General features: G+C 39.4%; 1 protein-coding gene across 1 annotated transcript in view; it reads right to left on the minus strand.

Moving 5' to 3' along the window:
• The window catches only part of SEC24D (SEC24 homolog D, COPII coat complex component), a 68440-nt gene that overhangs the window by 21869 nt on the left and 26900 nt on the right, over positions 1-19671 (minus strand). Inside the window, exons 9-13 of the mRNA XM_063135377.1 lie at positions 11063-11201; positions 6429-6544; positions 3588-3712; positions 2757-2948; positions 1887-1980 (exon numbers count right to left, since the gene is read on the minus strand). Coding sequence (XP_062991447.1) covers positions 1887-1980; positions 2757-2948; positions 3588-3712; positions 6429-6544; positions 11063-11201 — 666 coding nt within the window. The remainder of the gene's footprint in view (positions 1-1886; positions 1981-2756; positions 2949-3587; positions 3713-6428; positions 6545-11062; positions 11202-19671) is intronic.

Raw genomic sequence — 19671 nt, forward strand, 5'->3', positions numbered from 1 at the left:
CTCACGCCTTCCTTCCGCTCTGTGCGTTTTAGCTTTCGGCGGACCCTAGCATCAGCTAGCTTGTCAGGACTCTCTCCTCCGGAAGAAAACTCACTTCCCACTGAGTGTGTAGGATTTGGCCTTGAGGAGATAAGCTTTGGAGAGGGCTGACTCCCAGCTGGGAAATTGCCCATGAGAGCTTCCTCCCCCACTGGTACAGGCTGGCAGGTGTCTGGCGCTGCCTCAGCTAGTTCTGAATCGGATTCTGATTGATTACCTGAAACACCTTCTCCCAAAACAGGGGCAGTAGGGTTAGACATGACACCAGGCAGGCACCTCAATATCAGGCTGCCTAACATTTGTTGAACCATCAGTTCAGCCTCTTTCACACAAGCAGTGAGATTAACATATGGCCCCTCTTCTAGAGCTGCAGCTCTAGCCATTCACTCTATGTGGGCTTAGTACATTTACAAGCAGCTTAAATTGTCGTTTTTCCAAATGCCTCAAAACATATATTAATAAAAAAAAGTTTTCAAACAGCAGCAATTTTTACTCAAGCATAAATTTCCTCCTCATAGGGAGATGGCAAAATACAAAAATATTGCGATCATTTCATTTACGTCACATAACATGCGTTACTGTATTTGCTCACAGTTGGCACTGCGAGAAAAAGAAATGAAGGAAAATAAATGCAGAGACTAGAAGTCTGCTCGGCCACCGAGATCACTTTCATGGTAAATATACACACAAAAAATCCAGATGGACACAGATTGGCCTCTTTGAAGTTGTGATGCATTCATTATATGGGTTTTGGTTTTAATTTTTGAATGCGTGTGCTTCTAGCATAACCGTCTATTTCTTTCACTCATGACAGATGCCATTTGGCCTTTATCTAAATTAATATAAATAAATACATTTTTCTTAAAGCTAAATATACTTCCAGCTTTCATCTCCCCATCCCAGAAACCTGACTAATTATACTTTTTTCCAACTATGAATGACACCAATGTTTTCATTACTACCTGGCAGCAAAATCAGATTACATCACAGTAACAAGAAAAGCACACACTGATTTGTAGATATGTGTGGTAAGAAAATAAATAGGGACAAATACCTAGGATTAGGAACATAGGAAGCTGCCTTCTACAGAATCAGATCATTAATTCATCTAATTCTGCATTGTCTACTGATTGGCAGTAGCTCTGTAGGTTTCAGATAGTCCTACCTGGAGATGCCGGTGAATTAAACTTGGAATATTCTGCATGCAAAGCGTGTGGATTGCCACCAAGCTACAACCTTTCCAGACTGATATCCTTGGTATTCCTGTCCAAGAAAATACCTCCCCCTAGCTCCCCTCTGACCCCCTAATTTAAGCAACAATTCAGTCTAGAATGTAGACTTGCACCTCACAATATACAGTCATAAAATGTGTCTGTTGACTCAGCGATAAACTAAAGCTGCTTCAATTGCCATGTTTTCCCTACAGAGGCATAAAGGGGGAAGTATGCACTTCCTGGATATAGTGCTGTGTTTCAAGTCATATTTTATAAGTTTAATAACATGGGAGTTACAAAGAGAAGAGATTGTCCAGGTTTGTTCAACCCTGTGTACATGCACTAGAAAGTTGAGACTGGCAGCTGATTTCTTGTATGTATGAGACAACTAGACCTCATTCACTGGATGATGTACACCTTTTCTTTTCCTTTTGCGCCTGTGTAGGAAAACTACATGCCTGAAACAACTCCCAAGAGATATCACAAAATCCAAGTACTATAAGACTATCGGTAGTTTTTCCTTGTGTTTCCTGTTGTGGCCTGTGGAACCTGTGCCTTCATCAAGCAGAGATTCCATAGCTTATCAAGTCTCTCCAAATAAAGACTCCATGTCATACAGAAGTACGTTCTAACCTTTAGGGCTTCCATTCCAGCTTGGATCACAGGAGCAAAGACAGTCTCGCTCTCATTAGTGTCTGCAAACATCTCTGGAATCTGGTCTAGCAAGCTATGGAAGGGGGGAAAGATCAGTGTTTCAACAAGTCAGAGTAGACAGGATAATCCTTTTAAAAAAGAAAAGTATAATGACACCAGGTCCTTTTGCTGAAAGATTACAACTTTTCATTACAAAAATATAACAGAATTACAGTTGTTAAAGCTCATCATCCTCTACAGGACTATTTAGAGTTACCTGATTTGCAAGGGAAAAATGCTATTCAATATAATTAAGAAATTTCTCCTCAGACCAAAATCTGTTATGCTGAAGCAAACTGCATTTTAAGAATGTCCAAAATCCAAAACTGGCCAAATTTGACAAGTAACTTTTACAAGGACTTTAGAAAAGTTAGCTACATAGTTGACTATACATTCTATAATTTAAACAAGTGACTTCAGTGAAATGAATTTTTACAGAGATACATGAGAATGGACACAATAGCCTACAATTTCAGCTCCAAAATAGTCAATGCTACAAAAAAACCAAAACAAAACAAAACAAAAAAAAAACACCTGGGAATATCAGAGTACAAATTGATTAGTTCTAGGCAATTTGATTGGCAGGGAGGTCTAAGCATATATACACTAATAGTACTGTATATTCAACCAAGTTTTGCATGTTTATATCTCTAGAGAATGACCCTGAACTTTTAATATAGAACACATATTGAGTCAGGTTGGTACTGTGTAAACTAAGACAGCTGTCAGTTTGGTTCACTGAAAAGTTCCTGACTTCTATGTGAGTTGTTACTCACATTTGAGCAAGAGGAGTATATATTATTTGCTTACTTATTTATAACTGATCGTGACTCTTGAAAGTTGACAAGGAAGCCATCCAGCAAAGGCACAAACACTTCACTGACATCAGTGACGACCATCATCTGAGGCTGTGCAAGATTGCTCTTCACATTGAAGAAATGGAGGACTTTATTGTATGTAACAAATCCAACTCGGATAGTTGACGCCTCCTCTTGTTTCTCCCTTGAAAAGAAACAGTTTTAGAAAGCACAGTTGCAGGTAATTCAAAATGATTGCTTTGCATGGAAAAAATAAATTACCTCTAATTAATGGTCACAGTATTTCATTTATTATATTTCTATACTGCCCGATGGCCAAAGCTCTCTAGGAGGTTCACAAGTATCATCGGCTAAATTCTACAACAAGAAATGAATGAAAGATCCATATCTGAACCTTACACAGAATGGATAAAAGGCTGCACCTAGGCATATATAGCTATGAATCTGCATTTGCCCCTTTTAGAACTTTTCTCAGAAGATGCCTCGGAACAACTGCATCTTCCGTTATGATAGTCACAAAGCCGTTCTCCACCCTCTGAAAGCATTCTTTTGAGTGGAGAAAATTCAAATAAATGTTTAACCAGGTGAACATGGCAGAAGCCTGATTTAATTTAATCTAAGCCAAATGCCTGCTTCAAGAATAGCAGGGAGGGGCGAAGAAAGATAGGAAATCTACTCCAAAATCATGTATGTGCATCATTAGAAGACTAAAGCCAGGAGGAAGTAATAAAGGTATATAAAACAAATAAGTATTCCTCTTCTCAGTTGTTACTACATCAAACTAAAGATGTTAAATTTGTTGGAAGCTTATTGCTCTCTTTACCTTGGAAGTCTATCCAGCACAGTCTTTAGTTCCTCACAGATGAGCTTAACAAGACCACTCTTTATGTTATTGTATGACACATCAATCATGAAGATATAGGCTGGTGGCTGTGAAGGCTTGTTGTTCTGCCCAAAGAAAAGAAGCAAAATTGTAATGATCAAGTCACAGCATTGTAACATATAATAGAAATTGTCTGTAGCAATTAGAAAACATTAATCAGGCATTCACGTTTACTGAAAGGACACCTGTGGGGTTGAGGATGGGTGGAGATCAAGATCCCTACATAGGGGGCATGAGATCCTGGACTGCAGTTTCAGTGAAAAATCTCAGAGGAAAGATTCCAGAGGGGGTTCAGTGGGATCACGGTGAAGGAGAAAAGAGTTAAACCACTCGCTGGTACTCCACAACAGTTATTTTTAAGATAAAATGAGACACATTTAAATGCAAAACTTTAGCAAAACTGTTGAACATATAAGCAACAAGTACAACTTTTTGGTAGGTACAGATTTTTACATATTGTTCTTGTTTTGTGAACGATTGTATAGTTTGTGTGCATAATGGGTTGAATCGATGCATGCCCTTCCATGAACAGAAAGGCTAGTTCCATTGACAAGGCTTCTGATATAGGCTGTCATCACATCAGGCTTTATTTAATCTGCAAGTTCTATATGCGTCATAATACAGCCACTACATAGCGGTGCTGTCATTACACCCTGCAGCTATATCGAATTAACACTCCTTGCTGTGTAATCTCCAATATTTTTTAAAAGCAGGATAAAGATAAAAATGTGCCGGAGACATGCTGGAGGTTGACAACGTCATGTAAAGGACCCACAAACTTCTGTGAGTGACCAATCATATTAGTGCAACAAAACCCTCATGTAGAAATGCTCATAATAGAGGACTTCTGCTGGAGGAAGAGACTCCTGCAGCTCCCAGTGCTACCTCCCATCTAACTCACCAGAGCAATTTTTCAGGGAGCTGCAGAGGGAAGGAGACATGGGCAAAAATTGCCTCCCCATTTCCTCCAGTGGAGTGTCTGCATGAGTGGAAGACTGCATCCAATGAAATGTAACAAATTAAACATCTCTTTTAAGCATCTGTATATATGCTACATACTCAGGGAGCTTCTTTTTTATTATCAAGTGCAATTTGATACCTCCATTACTTCTACTCAATTGTCAGCAGTGTTTGGAAGATGAATTGCGTTAGGGAATTAAGGTACCACTAGTATAAACCACATATTCAAAGGGACAGACAAAAAAAAAAGGTTTCCCAGAGCTTTTCTGAAGGAAGAAATAGGATCAAGACAATTTATGAGATGGGGATTGAGATATCAGATATCCCTTCCAATTACTTGTGGAGTCCCCTTTGCTCCAGGAACATAAAGATGATAAATAACATTCCCTCCACTACAACCCCAGCACTGGATATTTCCTTGAATTCAAATATACAGTTAAAGGGGACTCCCATGATATTTCCACTATCAAACCATCAGGCAGTTAACATGTGTTAAGTGTTTTGCAAAAGCCACTTCCTGTCCCATGATAAACTCGTTAAAGTTCTCCAAAACTTTCACAGGTTAACTGTGAAGATGGTAGAAATGCAAGTACATTTCACTTAACACAGAGGTTCAGCTGCAAGGTGATAATGAATACAGGCTTTGTGCTAGTGTACTTTGATCCATAAATGTACAATAATGACTCTTACTCTCCTTTCAATCATTTCCATGCAAATCCAAAGCAAAACCTCTTGATAAAATGAGAGAGCTGCAGCAAAATAAGTGGCAACCTGAGCTTTTAAAAGCTGTTCCATGTCAGGATTTGTAGCAAACTCACAAACATTTTCATACTTTAGGTAAATTCTATAGCAGTTTATTAAAAGACCTTGGCTAGTTTTCTGGCACATTTACTGCAAGAGCAAAATGTTTTGTATTTGCTAAATCCATTCCAAAGTACTGTAACACCACTCCACAGCTGTTATTTGTTAACATTTCCCCTAGCTGTTCATCCTCATTGTTATTCAATAAGCATTTAAGGAAAACTTGTGGGTTTTCTTTAAATGTAAGGGTGGGGTATGGGGGGGGGAGTACATAATTGTAATTTTGTTGTGTTCACAATATTCTTCCAAAATAACGAATGTGCCATACTAGTGAGAGACATTACACTGGAGATTGTCAGCCGTGAAAGGGCATGGACAGTCAGTTCATAATTCAGTTGAATTAAGAACATTTTATACAATGGAAAATCATTTAAGCCCATAAACCCTGATCCAGAGGTCTGTGCAAGCTCAAATGTACACACAAATATCTTGAAACTTGCAAGCCTGCCCAGTTGGTTCAGTGATGGGACACATTCTGTAACTGCAAAAACAAAGGATATGGATAGAGTCTCTCTACTGAAACTAATGGGGAAACTCTTATGGGCATGTAAGCATTGTGAAGAATTTCTTTGTCAGTAATTTCTGGATTGGGATACGGAGTTTTATCACAATCCAAAGAAGACAGAGAATGTCTATCCCATTAATGTACCACACTTAACTTTATTTGGATTGCATCTTATATATTTAGAACTGGGGTATCATTTGCTTTAAATATGTCAGACTAATTTGGGTGCAGATTTTAATTTTAAACAAACAAGGATGCAGCACTAAGCACATTTACCTGGTAGAAATTCTCACTGAACAATGGGGAAAGAAATTTCCCATTAGTTAAAACTACATACAGGGGAATCCGTCCCCCATCTATAAACTTTACAACCCTCCCATTTTTTGCTTGTGTTCTACAAATGTAATGATTTATCACACAGGTTACAAACTGTTTTCCATGCTAAGCAGACTTACCTTGCAATAATCTAAAGTAGCAATATATTCGTATGATCCTAGAGATAACTCTGGCCTTTCGTAGTGGTCTATTCTTCTGCCAACGTGGTCCAGATGTTGAAAATAGAATGGAGGCACTGAAGAAAGAAGAACATGAAAGCTGGTTTCTCCCTTTTGCTAAACACAGATGAACAGAAAGAACCTCATGCTGCATGACTTTGAGTGTGCTACCTAGTAGTTCAATAAATTTTATATAAAAATAACAGCATTGCAAAAAGAAAAGAAATGTAAAAAAAAACTATAATAAGCCTGATGAATCTCCACACCATTTGATCTTTTTGTATATTCAAGGGCTAGGCTTAGTTTTCTGTCTTTTACATTAACTGACACAATGAAACCACTTCTAATATAAGTTTGCATTCCCAGCCAAGACCTATCAATCCTTGCCATGTATCTCCATATTCTCACAACTTGTCTCATCCAAATTCTTTGGACTTTCCTGTATGTTAATATTGTCAAGGACATGAAGACACACACGTATTTCATTTGCAGCACACAGGTAGTGCTCTCATCACATCACATCACAGGAATACTTCACTTGAAAAATAGTAAAAGTACTCTAATTTTCATCTGGGAAAGATATGAGACCTCTCTGAAATAATACCTTCCTAGCCTTTCTAACTGTAGCATTACTGAGGTAGCATTAGATGTACTACCACTAGTTCTGTGGTAACAATTTGTGATGTTATATATCCTCTTTCCTGTTCAGCCACATTTTTTCTCAAAAACACATAATGCCATCATCGTCATCTAGCTCGTTTCTCGCTCATGGTGGTTTTTCTAGATGAACATGACAGGCTTTGCCAATTCATGCTGGTCCTGTTCAGAAAACACCTTAAACCACGATGCTTAAGGCTTTAACCACGGTGGTTAAGGCTTTTTTGTTAACAAAAAATCTTTAACCACGGTGGTTTAAGGTGTCTTCTGAACAGGGCCGCTGTCTTTTACTGATTCAAAGTTTCCTACGATTGGGCATGTTTTAAGTATGACTGCTTTTGGATGTCGGTATGTTGTATTATTATTATTATTATTATTATTATTATTATTATTATTATTTGTTTACTCCCAGTTTAAGTTTCCTACCACAATGTCAATATTCTATACAAGCCTAGGGAGCACATTTAAGAAGCACAGTGCACTACCATCCAAACCTAAATTCCTCAAATCTCATCATGTGGAATGATACTTATCCAACTCAATTCAAGAGCCTGTAGCTCAGTGACAGAACACATGCTTTGCCTACATCAGGTCCCAGGTTCAAACTTCAGGAAAGACCCTGGAGGTGCTACTAGCCAGAGTAAACAGTACCAGGTTATCCTGATACATGGTCTGACTCAGTAGGGCACAGTTTTATATGTAATATGTATGAGATGCTTGCTAATTCAGTCTTCAACAAAAACACACATATATTGCCAAGAATTTACAAAGAAAGGGAGAGAAAGGATTGGCAAAATGGCACTTTCTCAGCCCCATGCCCACCTTTCAAACACATTATCTCCAAAGCAACTTACAACAGACCGAAACTACCCACAGGGCCTTGTTCCTCTAGCCAGTGGCAGAAGGTAAGAGTATCTTTCTCTTCACTTCTGCAATCTCAGGGCAGGTATAAGGCAGCTAACAAGGTACCATATACCCATTCTGAAAGTCCCTATGTTCCTTCACTAGCATTTACTGAAGCAACAGTTTGTATTGCGATTTTCACACATTCCCAGTTGCAAAACCATCCGTAGTAGCTTCTTTTTGTCCTTCTCAACCTACTAATGACTCACTGTTACCAGTCACCTATTCAGCAAGGCTGGGCAATTTTCCCTTAATCCCCATGCTTATAATGAGCTTTTGAAGCTTTAATTACAGTGCGTAAAAGAACACAGATGAAAGAGCATTGCAGTAGTGCAAGCTATTCTATGTAAATTGCAATATCAGTATAAATAACAGTTTGGTCATTCACTGCTTTGCAAAAAAGTAGGCATTTGTGAGAACGCCATGCCGAATAACAGCCCATGCAACCAACCACCCTCTACATTTCGTCCCACAGATTAAAGGTTTGAGGCAAATAAGAGTTGGCATAAGTCTTTCGAGGTTCATGTTTCAGAGTTGAAAAGATTACTGTATTAGGGAAAGCTCTGTGCCACTCTGATCCAGCAGAGGAAATCCAACTAGATACAAACGTCTCGAAAGACTCACTCTGGCCAAGTCTTGGGATTCAGCCAGAAGCTCAGGAACTCGTACTTTATGAGTCACATGCAATTGCACTTGGACAAATATGGCATGGCATCTCCTGTTCAAAGCCAGTCCTGCCTCAAGAAAAATTAATGGATGATTTAACCATTAAACTCCTCTGTCATAAAGGGAGGCGATGAACTAAATATTTGCTCTTTTTTAGGTGATTAAAAAAAAGAAGAAACATTTGCAGTTTGTTCAGAAAATAATCTCACAGAATGACATAACCTCTTCTGCATGCCTCCCCACTCTAATAAAATGACAGGTGAGGTGTAAATCATTACAACAGCTGTATTCTTTTGCAGAACTGAAGGATTCAGGTCCATATTGAACAGCTTAATCATCCTTGCTGATCACATTGATATATGTTTCTTAGGGAAAGCCTGCTAAAGACCCATCACAAATGCCTCTTGCTTTTTATGTTTATTCTGCATGCCAAAATGGGAATGCATTAACCATTTCAATCTTTGCATTTGTAAGTAGAATTTAATGCAAGCACTTTTAACTAACTCTTTGCTGCTTTAAGGCTACAGAAAAACAATAGCTGGGCTGTCTTTCCATTTATGTCTATTTAGAAATAATTCGTTGGAGCTCCTAGATCAAATGGCTGAGTGAACCTATCCTATATCCATGATTCCCAGGATGACACAAGCAAAGATAGTCCACACCAAAATTTGGTGTTTCCATAAAAGGTTATCAAGATCACATCGAAACATTCCTGATGTATAAGGCATTCAGACGAAGTCAAATATTTAGTAAAAATCTCCATTCATGTGGCTTCACAAGATGCAGATCATGACATTCGAGTGCTGTCCTATGCTGACTTACCTGGGGGTAAGCTCCAAGAAACACAGCGACATTTACGCCTGACAATCATGTATAGGATTGTGCTGTAAATGTATAAATTACATGTGAAGGGAAAAACACACTGATGCGAAAATGAGAGTGGGACAGTGGGAGACGTAGGAAAGGTAAGCATCCTATACCAATAGCAGCATTTTATCTCAATTTTATGTGGCCTTTATTCTCAGGCTGGGTGGGGGACTCCTGAACATCTTCATTTCCCCTCCACCTGGATCAACAATTCAAATAATCATAAATGGAAACAGATGTGACCTGGCAAAACAGGTTTGTTTTGCAGGGGATCTCCTTGAAAGTTGGCAGATCTTCAAGGAGTGTTGCAAAATTCATACCATACAGTGTTCATCATTTGTGAGTAATGGCTTCAGTCAAGAGATAAGAAAGAACAGTAAAATGGATTTAGCTTCCTCAAGAAACCCTGGGAGATTTAAATGTCAGTGGTGGTGGCTTTCCATTAATAGTTCCTTATTCTGAATGGGATGAAGGAAAAGGTTCTGTACAATTCAACTACACTGGATCAGATTCCCTCATTAGGCTTCTCCTAGGTGAATAAATCAGTGTGATGCAAGTAGGGAGGAATAAGGGTTTGGGCGGTGAAGCTTGAAGAAACTTCATTGCTCGGCTCCCTGGACTTCCATTTATTTTCTGCTAGCTGACCCAACTCAGCCTGCAGCAATTCAGGCCAGCTAGAAGTTTTTTTGGGTTATTTAGTTTGTGCAAATTACAGCTGCAATTTGCACAAAGTACACAAATTTGTGCAAATTTCATCCGTAGTTTGCACAAATTATACAAAATTATGCTAATTTCTGCTGCGATTTGTGCAAAGTTGTACAAATCTCTATTTGTACAAATTACGGCCAACACACTCAACAATGCGCAAAAAGCCCCTGAGTTGGGCACACTGCAGAATTCCAGTGAGTCTCCAAAGGGCCAGATATCCCAGCGACGGACATCCTTAGACATAAGCCCTATTCAGGCATTTAGATTCAAAAGCTAGGAGAGGAGACAGGGAAATGCAGTCTGGCCCTGCCCTCTCCTCTCCAACTCTATGCTTTATTTATTTATTTATTTATTTATTTATTACATTTTTATACCGCCCAATAGCCAAAGCTCTCTGGGCAGTTCACAAAAATAAACATGCTTGGCTGAATGCAGTTATAATGACTGGGACTGAGTTCCATGTAACTTCCAAAATCAATGTTTTCAATCACGTGGAGCACTGTAACCACATTCAGAATAATAATGGTTACAGTTTCACTTCAGACTTTCCCCATCAATACTGAGAGTTCAGGGGTGGACACAGAATGGATGTCCCCATCTCCTCTCCACACTTTAGGATCTGAATGCCTAACCAGGGTTCTATTTTCAAGTAAATGAATTTAAGATTGGAAGGAAAGAAAATCTTCAAAAGTTATTTCTTTCGTTTTGTCTATGTTTGCTTGTGTGCTTGTTTTGATTTCACTTTAAATTCAATATACAAATAAATGAATGAATAGCATAAAGATGCTACTTACCATCGTTCACACAGCTACAAAATCCACACTGATATTTTCTTCCCCCCTCAATGAACTGCATGAAGGGGCACATATATGCTTTGCACCTGTTGCACCGGATAGGCCCCGTTTCCCCATGGTTTACCATGTAAAGGGGTGTCTGCAGAAAATAAAAAAAAACATCACTACTTCACCAACTGTAATATCATTCTGGAAGTGTTGCTGCTGTCAGATCCTAGTTTCATGTTTTGCTGATTTCAAATCCTTGTTTCGGGTGTCGTTCATTTCATATCCTGGTTTCAAGTGTGGCTGGTTTCATATCAATATGAAGGGAACCCTTAAACCAAATGTGGGAAACTTGTGTATGTGTTTTGTTTTGTTTCTGGCCTACAACTCCCATCATATCTCACCAGTGGCTCTGCTGGCTAGGGACAATGGGAGTTGTAGGCCAAAACATCTGGAGGGCCACACATTCCCACTATTTCCTGAATGAGCCCTTGCTCTCTCCAAATAACCCTTCTTTACCAGTATTTATTAATTTGCAAACCAATCTCTGATTTCCCCTGTTACTTAATTGAACTAAATTACAAGCAACAATGTGAAAGAGAAGTTAATACTGTCTTGTCTCAACTCTTCACAATAGAGAAGTATGCTAAAAAGTCTATATATCTAATACAGTTTAATGAAGCACTGGGTATAATTAGTAGGCACAAACCAGCTTACTAATCACATATCACTTTTAAGTTTTCCTTATACCGATGGGACAGTTAAGCACAAATATCTCTCACTAAAATGCGTGGGATTTAAAAGTGCCTAACTTTAGCTGGATCAAATCTACTATAAACAAACATCTGGGCTGCTAATCACACATAATTGTATAGTGTAAGATAGTGATAATACTTATTTAGAAGTTCAATCTTCCAAGAACGTTTATGTTATACACATTTTTAGTCCTATGATCTATTGTCCTATGATCCTAACTTGCAGCAAGCAGTAAGGTAGTGTGTACATTTTAGAAAATACCGTTTTTATACACCACACTCTCTCTAGGTGTCACTGTGCACTAAGATATATTTAGGATAATCGGAGTGGGGCTTGTGCTTGTTTCAATCACGTTTAAGCAAACAGTAAAAATATCCATACTGCCTTCAGGGAAGGATACATTTAATTTATCCATCCAGATTGAGAAATACCAGACACATATTATTAATTTATCTTATATTGATATTATATACTAAGTTAAGGGGCATTCAGAATTGATACTAATAACACCATTTCGCTTCTAACAAAAATGAGAAGCGGACTGTGCTGACAAGTGGGAATCGTGACAAAATGTTGCAGTGTTGAGTGCTGCTCTCCAAGATGCCAGCCACTCACTACTATTTTCCCTCCCCCACAGCCAATCAGCATTCTGTGGCCACTGAGCATGCTCAGGCCTCATTGGGCTGTATTTGGGGGAAGTGTCCCCCAAAGTCTTTTATATGTCTATAAGCCTTGGGTTTCTGCCCAAGCTTGCGGATACCTCTCTCTTATGGGTGGGCGGTGCCATTTTAGCTGCATAAGCAGCAGAACTCACACCCTAACCATTAGAAATAGAAAGAATGATGATCATTCAGATGTGGTAGTTCTCACACACCGCATTAAAATGATAGTCTTCTATATCCATAACTATTTATTTAAAATTATCTAGTTGAAACATAGGGCAGATCAACACCAAGCAGAATATAACACTTTGAAAACGGTATATGTAGTGTGTCTTGGGTCTGAACAGTTGTCAAAACTGTTATAAACCATTATAAAGCAGTAGTGTAGCATATCTGTTGGTCATACAAGCACCACTTGTATCTTCACAGTACAAGAACTAAGGAGGTGTTAAAATGTACATTATTCAACACTAGTCACTGCTTTTGGTACAGTCACATTAGCCATCATATAACACCTTGGATCTCCTAAAGGGATTGGAAGCGCCTTCTCCATTAGAAAAATAGTAGTCATGGTACCAATGTGTGGGTTAGACTGACATCATCATCCACACGTTTGTAAAATTTATAAATCAGATTAAGTGATTCTTGCGAATATTGCCTTAGCAGTCAAATATTCTCTTATTATGTAACAGAGGCCTGGCCCTATGATTAAGCAGAGTGAAGCAACTGCCTCAGGCAGCTAATTTAGGGTGTCATGAAATAATAGCAAATTGTTAGTTATTTAATTAAAAATGTATTTTTACTGTCAGGGAGGGGAAGAGTGCCTGTGGGATTTTCTATCTCAGGTACTAAAGTAACCTCTTCGACCTTAGATACTATGCAGTTCGAGTGAGGGGATGCTTTCTTACATTCCACCTCAGGCAGAAAAACAGCTTGGATCAATCCTGATACCAATGTTACACACTCTTAAGACAAAGATGACCTCCTCTGAAGAATAGCTAAGACTAATTTTCGTCTCATCTTTCATTTGAGGTAAGTGGTAACAGATACATGCCTGGGCGGTCAACACATTCACAGATGTCAAATGACACAATACTCACTGGCATACGATGAAATCAGAAGGGCAAATAAAACCAATTTATGTTAAAATCACAGGACAAAGCCAAGGGAACCAAGACAACATTGGCTGGTGAATGAAACTAAAGGTTTATAACTACATTCCATTGCCAGTGACACCATTTTAACTGCTATTGTGCTGTCTAAAAAATGACGCTAGAGTAACTGAAGACATAAACTACATGTATTTGTGTTTTTACCTATTTGTTTTAATGATTGTTTAAACTAAGTTTTTTATTTATTTATTACTTTTATTTCAAGTTTTGGTTCTTGTTCGCCACTATTTTTTTACTGGAAAAGCAGGGTATAAATCAAAGAAATAAAGTCCACTCCCCAGACTGAGTCCTCCAGTCGCACAAAATGTATGTATTTTCTTCAAAGGCACTAGTTCTGTCTTTGTAATTCTGTTGTTCGATGTGATTCAGGTTCCCCAAACCCTTTCTTGCTAACATATGAGGTGTTTGGTATTGACAGCAGAGTAGAATTGCAAAGATTCTAACATTGTGCTGACCAAGAAGGGAGTGTATGAATTAACAAGACTAAATGCAGGCAATTACTTCCCAGCTTTGAAGTGCTGATTGTTATTTGGATGATGGGTTGCACTGTTTATCAAAGGGAAGGTCAGCAGTCAGGATTAACCAATGATAGAAGCAAGAACATGAAATTGGAATGCAAGATGATAATCAAGAAACTAGACAACAGGTCTCCAAAATGTCAGTGAGCAGAAGCAATCAGAATGTAGGCACTGAAAGGAGAGATATTTAACAAGCTTCTATGCAGAACTGCTAGGGAAATTGCTGTAATAGGAGAGCTGTAGTTTTAACTTTGTTACCAGAAGGTCATGAAAATAATTTATGGCAAAGCCTCTCCTTCTCTCATGCTAAGCTGCCTTTCATGACTTTCACTCTGCACTGAGCTGACATTTCGATTACTGACATTCAGAGCAGTACATATAGACCTAACACCTAATGTATCTGAGATTTTCTACAAACCATTACACAAGTGTCCTTTGAGCATTTGCAATGAAACTTTCCATTTCTGCTGAAAGCATCATCACTGGTTGCTTTCTACTGATGAAAGTGAAGGGATAGGTTTTGTTAACTAAAAACACGCTCTGTGCCTTTACAAGGGAACCTCTGGAAGTAAATTTGGCCCTTGTCCTGAAAGAGGTTTCCCCGCAGATGCTGAAAGAAGCATTTCTACCTTTTAGAACAGTGGGGAGGGACTACACAGAAGTCTGGAAATCGTCCAAGGATTGGTGGCTGAGGGAAATGGGCCATCTAAGGCTAGGAGAAGGGGATGGGGACATCTGGGGAACTCCAGAGGGATGGATTGGGACTCCAAGAAGGATAGATTTGGCCTTGGGACTGAGCTGCCTTAATATGAGAGCCCAAAATTAATCAGGATTTCTCAGTGTTTTGTCTCCACTTGGGAAACAATCCCTTCTTTTGGCAGAATTATGCCCCAGTTACAGCATTTTTAAACTGAGAATCATAGATACAAAATTCTGCTCAGTCACATAATTCACTTTCTTCCCCCATTAGTCAAATCTGGATTTACAGAAGATTATTGAGATAAGGCTTATTGATCATTCTGCAAAATCTAAAGCCTCAACTGCAAATAGACAGACAGACAGACAGATGTAAAAAGCACAAGCCCATACAAAGCAATGGGGGCTAGTGTTTGGGGCCCCACATTAACTAGAGGGAAAGAGCCCATAATGTGGGTTTTCATTATATAACATTAGTGTTACTTTAAGAAGAGAAAAATACCCACACCTAATTTAAACACATTTAAGAATTATCTACTTATTATTTCCCAGAGTTCCACAGAACTTTGTCAAAATGGACTGTCATAGCAAAAATACAAAGGGACAGTGAGTGTGGTGCTCTAAATCAAAATGCATATGAATAAAATAAGTTAAGAAGACTTTTCGTTAAAAATGTAAACTCTGTAAAATCTATGTCTGATTTCTTGAAAAGCAGTATGTTAAACCTTACTCAGACTGAATAACGTTACTTTAGATACTGCATAATGTTGCTTAAGTGTGCTGTGTGCTAGGTTGTTTAATTTAATGCTGTTGTTATTATCTGTTTTGACAACTAAAGAGTGGAACATTGTTCCATTTCAGAATGGTAACATGCGTACAATAAAGAGATCTGTATAAGGACAAAAGCCATTCTGATATTAATGCTCATATCAAAAAAATGAAAGCCCAGCTAGAAAAATAATGTACAAGGCCCATTGTATTCTTCCTGAGTGGTTACCAAGACCTTTTGCCAGCAAATGTTTTCCTTATACAGAAATGCAATTAATAGCTATGGGTTAGTTGAGAAAGAGACTCATAACAAATTCTACTATGAATGATTTAAACTCCACGGCCTCTTTTAATGTTTGACATTCTCTTCCTTATTCTTTCTTTTTTATTATTATTTCTTTAAAAAATTAAAGAAATTAAATTTAATCTATACAAAGATTAGATAGTATACATTAGGCATGTGCTCCGCTCCGATTAGAACCGGAGAATCAGAAGCGAATTGGCCTGCTCCGCCTTGCCCAGAGGCGGAGTAGAAGCGGACCGCGGACCCCTAGAAGCAAGGCGAAGAGAAGCGCCCATTTTCGGAGCGATCCTCTTTCCGTGGACCGATCCGATCGCCATTTTGAAACATTTCGCCCATAGGATTGCATTGCGGAAAAGAAAAGGGGATAACTGTGTTGTTTTTGAAGCTATCTTTCTGAAACTTCTTGTGCTTAGAGAGTCATGGCTGGGGGTCATTTTGAGCCTACTCTCAGCTCTCTGCGTGGTGCGGTTCACTTGCTAGAATTTTTTAAAAAGTAGGGTAAAGGCGGGAAAAAGATTACCTTTTCGATTGCTGAGGGGCAGAGTCAACTCCTGGTCATGATCACATGATCCTAAAGTTGGAGGAGGGGATAGCCAAAACTGGTAACTTGGGACTCTGGGAACTTCTCTTTCTTAGTCTGAACGGTGTTTTTTTAAAATAGTAGCTCCACCAAATGCACAAACACAACCTGAAATCATACTAACAGATAGGAAACACACAGCAGTGCTACCCACCCTAACTTTGGGGAACAACTGAATACATGTGGTGCAAGGGGATGAGCTCCCCTAGGGCATGTGGACGTGCCCTCACTCTCCTGTACTTGGAGGGCCATCAGAGCCCTCCAAAGAGTAACCCAGAGAAGCAATGCCTATCCTGAGTTGAAGTGAGCGTTTGCTTCTTAAAGACTTGTACCTAGACAGGACCAGTCAAATTGGCAGATGCTTCCCCCTTTGGGCATGTCCACCCCCCCCTCTTACTGGTAAAAGACAGATATAGCCTTTTTAAAAAAGTTCTTCTTGTTGTTTATTCAGCAACACTGCTGCTTTTAATTCCACCCCTGCTTTGTTTGTTTATTTATTTATTTATTCCATTTTATATGCATTACTGGCTTATCCTTGGCTCACTTCCTTATGCCCCCAGAAATGGCTGCTGCCTGCCTGCCTTCCCTCCCTCCTCCCCTGCCCGCCTCGCAGGGATGGTTTGTGTCTGGCTTTGACTCAGGGGAGAAGTCCTTCCTGCGCTCAATTAGACTTTTGGAAGTTCCAAATCCATTTTTCAAATGTGGAAGAAGATTCATATTTAGGTTGATCTCTACTCCCCAATTCATGGCATCTTGAGATTTCCTTTGAAATGGCCCCATTGAGCTGTCTGCAGGTTTAAGCTCCACCAAAAATCAGGGGATGATGGGATTGCCTTGTACCTTGGCATGATTGTGGGTCTAGATGGCATCTGTGAGTGTGCCCACTTCCCTTTTTTTATCTGTCCAAATGTCAGAGAACAGTCCACGTCTGCAAATGGGGTGCCCGATTTTCATAAATTCCCCAAAAATCAGGGGATGATGGGACTGCCTTGTGTCTTGGCGTGCATGTGTATCCCTGGATAAGCTATCATGGTGGCGAGTTTGAGGTTTTTAACGTGCAAATTGATGGAGCTATCGAAAGGGGTGTGAATGGGGTGCCCGATTTCATAAATTCCCCAAAAATCAGGGGATGATGGGATTGCCTTGAGTCTTGGCGTGTGTGTGTATACATCCATGAGGTGTCATGGTGCCTTGCATGTGTATCCCTGGATAAGCTATCATGGTGGTGAGTTTGAGGTTTTTAACGTGCAAATTGACGGAGCTATCGAAAGGGGTGTGAATGGGGTGCCCGATTTTCATAAATTCCCCAAAAATCAGGGGATGATGGGACTGCCTTGAGTCTTGGCGTGCATGTGTATCCCTGGATAAGCTATCATGGTGGCGAGTTTGAGGTTTCTAATGTGCAAATTGACGGAGCTATCGAAAGGGGTATGAATGGGGTGCCCGATTTTCATAAATTCCCCAAAAATCAGGGGATGATGGGATTGCCTTGAGTCTTGATGTGCGTGTGTATACATCCATGAGGTGTCATGGTGCCAAACTTGAGGTTTCTAACTTTAACAGAAAAAAAGTTGTATACTTTTTTAGCTTAATGCAAGCCTATGGGGGGGTGAAAAACGGAGCTCCGATCCAGATCCGGAGCTCCGCAGCGGAGTGGAGTGGACATAGGTGGAGCGGGGGCAGAGCGAAGCGGCCCGATCCGCAAATCGCAGATCTGGAAGAGAAGCGGAGCGGGGGGTCCGTGCACACCCCTAGTGTACATAACATCTTCTCGGTGCAACATTTCACCCAGAAATACACATAGCTTGATTACAGCTATCTTATTGAAATAGCCATATTTTTGAAGAGTTTTAAAAATTAAATACTTACTTAACTTTTCAGTAACCAATATCTCAAGCACACATTAGCAATTCTAATAAGATTATAACATGTATTAATTTGATAGAGAACACTTCTAAAGCAACCTACATTTCCAAACACCTACACACATGAACTGCACTAGGCTTTCAAAATTGTAAAACGTTACCTTTAGCCAAGATAATGTTAATAGCAAGCAGTATTAAAAATATTAAACAAAGATCATCTGGTTTATCTAAGCTTGGCATATATTCATACATCTCCAAAGCCAGCTTGCAGAGTGCCTGGCCTAGCATGATATCTGTTAGCTTTTGTTTTTATAGCCCGTTGCTAAAGCAGTGGTCTTCTAAAAATAAATTCTGTCAAACAATGATAATGTATTCTTTAAAAAAAACAAAAAACATATGAATACTCTTCATAGATCATCCCTATTGGGAAAGGGAAAATTAAAAGAAAGCATGTTGTCAGAAATGAAATAAAAGTAAAAATAAATTGAAAGGGGTGTGTGTGTGTGTGTGTGTGTGTGTGTGTGTGTGTGTAAGTATAAGACCCTACCAGAACTTGCTTATGCAAGGTGGGGGGGGGGGGGAAGAGAGGTGAAGAGAAGCCCTATAACTGCTAGATGATTACTGCAAGCAGAAGAAAAAGCTTTGAATTTTGGTGCAATGTGATAAAAGGTTAAAAAAAATACACAGGCACTTATTCCTCCCACCAAAAGATTTGCGGTTCTACAACTAACCTTACATTTAGTATCAACAGGGTGCTACGCATTACACAGAACACCAATAAATGTGATAAAGAGCAGCTTCATAAGTGCTGCTAGTTAACAGGTCCATTCTCAAAAGCTGATGAGACTTTTTGGGTATCTGTTGCCAAACAGCTTTTAAAAATCCACTTAGAGCTCCATCAGACGAGCGTTTTATTGCACGCTCGTTATTCGGCACTCACAGATTTTTGCAGGTCCCTCTCACAAGTCGTCTGCCTCCTGCACACCTCCCGCCTCTTCTAGCCTTCTTCACGCCACAAGAAAACATCCCAGTAAGTCCGACTTATTTTTAAAGACAGAAGTTGCTGCTATCTCCTGCTGGGTGAAGGAAAAGCAGTGGGATCAAAAAGACCCACTGAATGGGCCACGGAAAAGTTGTTTACTTCCTCTTCAAAAGGGGAAGAAATGAGGGACAAATGCAAGGGCAGAGAAGCGACAGTAAGCAAACACAATTTCCCCCTGTGTGATGATGCTCTTAGCAGATCTGATGTCAGTTTGGATATTCAGTTGTGTCAGTAAACAGCAAGACAACAGCTGCAACGTAT

Source organism: Elgaria multicarinata, chromosome 10, assembly GCF_023053635.1.
Source record: "Elgaria multicarinata webbii isolate HBS135686 ecotype San Diego chromosome 10, rElgMul1.1.pri, whole genome shotgun sequence".
NCBI classification, from domain to species: Eukaryota; Metazoa; Chordata; class Lepidosauria; order Squamata; family Anguidae; genus Elgaria; species Elgaria multicarinata.